Source organism: Olea europaea, chromosome 11, assembly GCF_002742605.1.
Source record: "Olea europaea var. sylvestris chromosome 11, O_europaea_v1, whole genome shotgun sequence".
NCBI lineage: Eukaryota > Viridiplantae > Streptophyta > Magnoliopsida > Lamiales > Oleaceae > Olea > Olea europaea.
This window is the reverse complement of record NC_036247.1, coordinates 2,789,967-2,794,979: the sequence shown is the minus strand read 5'-3', so window position 1 is coordinate 2,794,979 and position 5,013 is coordinate 2,789,967. Positions and strand designations below refer to the sequence as shown.

The 5,013-nt window shown below is 36.1% G+C and overlaps 1 protein-coding gene across 1 annotated transcript; it reads right to left on the bottom strand.

The window, feature by feature from the left end:
• Positions 1-2,105: 2,105 nt before the first annotated feature.
• On the bottom strand, positions 2,106-4,498 carry LOC111402972 (ABC transporter G family member 8-like). Its single transcript, XM_023031306.1, has one exon. The coding sequence runs from the start codon at positions 4,196-4,198 to the stop codon at positions 2,402-2,404; it is 1,797 nt and encodes a 598-aa protein (XP_022887074.1). The 5' UTR covers positions 4,199-4,498; the 3' UTR covers positions 2,106-2,401.
• Positions 4,499-5,013: the final 515 nt, after the last annotated feature.

Below are 5,013 nucleotides of genomic sequence, written 5' to 3'. Positions count from 1 at the left end.
ATTTTGAATGGATGTTAGCCATGCCAAAGTACCTGTCTTTGATAAATGGTTTAGGGGAAAAAGGCAGTTTTCTAACAAAATTGTAGCAACTTATGTGTAAGTTATCTTTTAAAATTTCGTTCCAAGTAAGAACTTAATTCTGAAAAGAGTTTGGATGGAGGTGAAAACAGAGACTCTGGATAATGTGATATAGCGTCTGTGGCAACACGGCTAGTTCTCTAGAGTGAGAAATGCAACCTTAATTGAAAAGCCTTTTACGGAAGCAGTTGTGGACCCAAGTGATTCCAAAAAACATTTTAAACTTTTACTTGATTCAGAAGATAATTAAGTACATGCAAGGCATCTATAAGAACATACTGGAGGGAAAGCCTGTTTACTTCTATTGGATTACTGTAAGTTATTTACTCGTTCTTACATGCTTATGCTTTGATTAATTTTGATGAACACTTCACAAGCATCCATATCCATTAGTGATAATGATCCCAGATTATATTTAAATGAGAAAGATATTTCGTTTTTATTTAAATTAGCTGAAAAGTCTGAAGATATATTTTCTGTTGGCCATGAAAAACTTGAAAAAATATATTGAGATATAGATTACTATTGTAATCATAATCTAAGAATTGATTCCATATGAACTAGTAGAGAAATAAAAAAGGTAGAAAATATTATAACTAAATATAAAGATATACAAGAAGAAGTTTCAGAAGGAATAGTTATAGGATACATAACTGAAAAAGATCATCCTAGAATCTTTGAAAAATTATCAAAATACAGAGAATATTTAGAGAAATTAGGAAGAATTGTAAAATATAGTCCTGAAAGACCTAATAATTAAAAGATATAGGGTACATTTTGCAAATAATAAAAGTAAGGGTAAAATAGTATTTTCTATTATAAAGGCCATTGTGGAAAATAGAACTAATTTTTCAGCCATTCTGAAGACTACCCCTGAATTGGTTGAGGTTGATTAATTATAATATAATTGATTTATGAATAATTAAAGTTTGTATCTGAATTTTGAAAAGTAATCTTTAAATGCAGACTATTGTGTGATTTACTCATGCCAGGCCCAATTTCAGTGGACTATACAGCATTTAGCCTCATAGTCTTCAATTTCTATCATAAAATTGGTGCTAGTGAAAATTATGTTAAATAAAATATATCTTGATTTTCTTGAAAAATAAAACTTACGTTTGTCCTCTATTGTTCCGTGACTTGTCAATTTGTAGTACATTGATAGTTTTCTTGTCGATGGCGATGGCATTAATTTCACTCGCGTACAAGGAAGCTGGAAAATTGTTTAAGGGTTACAAATAATTTTAATGAGAAATAAATAGAAAAAAAATAAAAAGAAGAAAGAAAAATGAAAAACAAATAAGTCAACTGGGATGAGAATGATATTAATTTTCTTTTCTCTTATTGATTTTAGATTTAATCAAAAATAAATGTAAAACTGGCTATTTAAGAGAAATATTTCATTTTATATTATATAAACTTAAAATATTAAGTAATTTGTGAAAAGAAAGTTCACATGCGAGTAAGAAAGTGTAAGATGAATCCGTGAACAAATATTGATTATTTAATTGGTAGGTAACAAGGAAGAAAACAAAAACCTCTGCATATTTTTGTATTGGTGATTCGATCTTAGCCACTCTATATATCACGGGTCTAAACAAGGACCTACTTCATACTATAATTATTTCAATTTTAAGAGTAACGACAATCTCCTGTCCGAATTTTCACATACCCCCGTGACATGCCATTTCATGTCTCTTAGCTAGTGGAGTTTTAGATATTCGTTATAATGCTCAGTTCCGTCATTATATCATTGTCTAAAATAATTGAAGTAATTTTATCTCTAGCAACGAAATTAGTATTGAATAGTACAATTGACAAGATGCAAATCGTTAACGCCATAACGTAACTCTCCTTGTGGGGTTGCAATCATACGAGATAGGGGCACCGATAAGGACAATCGCTTTTGAGGTGCCGTTCAATCAAGATTCAAGCAACAACAATTGAAATACGGCACAGGGTTAAGTGGACGTGATTGATCAGGATTAATAAAGCGTGTCCAAATTTGTATAGCTAACTTAGCTTAATTTGAATTAATGAGCAAATGAATTAGAGTAAAGCATATTATTCCAGTAATATTGCGATAAAGCATACACAAACTAATTACCAGCTCGACTCGACGAATTCATAGTAGCATGAAAAAGATGATTTTGTTTTTATTTTAACTTTAAAACGTTAGTTCCCGTCTTAAAGGTAGAGCCGTGCGGCCCTGTTCAAACAGCAACAAGTGCAAGAATCGAGCTTTTCTCTTCTTGTGTAGATTCATTTTAGGGCCCACCGCCTTCGACTGGATTGTGGGACAGCTTCCAACTCCAACTACGACTCACTTCTTCGACCTGGAAACCCTTCGGACCAAAACAATCAACCAGAGAACCCGATAGAGCACGAAGAATCCAATCAAAATATAGATGTTAATCCATCTTTGCGTTTCATGGAGTCCCCTTTTTTCCAACACATCACCTCCAGTCACCATGCACGTTCTATTCTTCTCATCGAACCATATCAAACACCTTGTCAACAGGCAAGAATACTCATTGATCAAGAACGCATCAAGAGCGTATTTGTACATGGAAAGGTAGTGCATGAACAGCCAGAATTTGGGTAAGCTTTCTTTTGAAATGAAGTAGCCCGAGAAGAGGAAGAATCCGGCGAGAAGCGCCGTTACTAATGAAGTTCCGGCGATGTAATTCGGGGCAATGGAGCTCAAGAAAAGAACAAATGAGTTAGCCATTAAGATTATGACCCAGATTACCAAAACAAAGTATGTAAATGCTTGAATTGTTGGGCAAAGTCCCACCAAGAAATAGACTGAAACTGAGTAAACAATTGCGATTGCGAGCAAGTAGGGTAAGAATACCATTGTATTTGCTATAAGATATGATGATAATCTGTAAACCCCACTTGAAGTTTCTCTCAATAGAATTGGTCTTTCATTGATGAAAATTGGCAAGGTTTCAGTTGTGGAGGAGAGAAGAAACGTCAGAGTGAAAGCAAAGAGGCCAAATCTCTTCTCAATTCCCGATTTATCGAATCCAATATTGATGTAAATTGTGCCTAAAACAAGGCCAACTCCCAGTGCCTGTAAGGTGTTTGTGAAAAGCAGTTGCCTCGTTCTGTAGATGATTTTCCAGAATCTGTTGGATAGATAGAGTATTTCATGGAGTCTTGAGCTTCTATACCTGATTGTGTCTTTCCTCCTGGTTTCAGAGGTGGGATTTTCAGGTAATGGAGGTAGGGATTGTGGGATAATAGTGGGCTCAGTTCGCTGAAGCTGATTTAGTATTTCCATGGCATATTCTAGTGCATTGAGCTGTAGAGGAACTGTGAAGCCACTGGAGAGTAAGAATTCTTGAAGGGAAGATAGTGTACCATGATGCACCACTGTCCCTTTTGCCAGCAAGAGAATTTGATCAATGGTGGAGAGAATTTTGAAACTCGGTTGATGAATGGACAAAACTACAGTCCGATGGCGCGAATCAGTGATTGATCGGAGCGTTTGCATCACGTTCAAAGCCGAACCACTATCAAGACCAGAAGTTGGCTCATCAAGAAGTAGCACTGCCGGATCGTGCAGGAGACTGAGCCCAATTGAAACTCGACGTCTTTCGCCACCCGATAGCCCATGAGCAAGTCGAGTCTCTGCTAAGTGTGTAAGCCCGAGTTCATCAAGAAGAGATGCAACAATGGTGGAAATATCAGAACTTTTCGGGTTGAGTAAACAAGCAGAAAAGGCGAAAGTTTCTGCAACAGTGAGTAAAGGCAGGCAGTAATCATATTGAGGGACGTAAGCCGATAGCTTACGGAATGAAGAAGAGTTCAGAGGGGAAGAATTGAGGAGCAGAGTGCCATGTGTGGGCGAGGTTCGGGCGGCTAAAATGTCGAGGAGGGTGGATTTTCCAGCACCACTCGGGCCAACAATGGCTAGGATTTGTGATGGATATGCAGTGAGGGAGATGTCTTTCAAGATGTAGTCTGGTGGTGTTGAAATGCATGGTTTAAAGACACAGGTAGGTAGAGTTGTGGAGGCGGATTTTGTATAGGAGATAGAAGAAGCTGTGACTTGATAGGTTTTGTAGGGCGGAGGAGGAAGAGGAGGGGAAGGTAGTGGTGGTTCTTCCATGATGGAGGTGGTGAGGAGGTTGAATGGATCAAATAATGAAGTTGGTGAGAATGAGTGAGGCAAATGTGGAGGGATTTGTTGTTAGTCTCCATGACCTGTGAAAGTATGTTAATGGTGACCGAGTTGTGTGAAATATTTCAAAAGTTTTGTACTGCCCAAAAATAGTTCCATACCAGTTCTTTCTTTGTCGTGTATGTATGGTGAACCGGACCGAACTAGATAAAATCAAGAACGAGACGGAGCCGAACTAGATAAAATCAAGAAGGAGACGGAGTTATATTCTTGATAATTATATTATACAAATTTGCGGAGGGAACTATGCCTTTTGTGTTCAGAATATAATGTGACATGTACATACGAAAAATTATTGAAGTAAAATGTTATGTTTGAAATATCATCGAGGCTTCTTACTTTAAAAAATCCTTAACCTTTCTATTTTGAAATATACTCGTAATAATTTTTGTTAGACATTGTATTAAAATGAATTTGTCAAGCATGGGATGTTCAATTTATTATGGAAAAAATCTTTTAATTTGATCCCTCCTAGTTTATTATACTCGGTATGTGAACATTTTTCGGTGTGAATTCATCATTGTGATTGTGGGGAATTCTTTTCTCTTCCTTTTTTAGGCTTCTATATGATCGTGTGAACATTATTTGGTCGATTTTTATTTTTCGGATAATTATTTTGGTGAAGGACACACGTGAACTGTGAAAGGATTTGGCATTATTAGATTTTTATTATTGAAACGAAGTTATCAACATTCTCCTTTGGATCACACTGTCTGATATGGCTAAAAATGATGTAAAGAAAT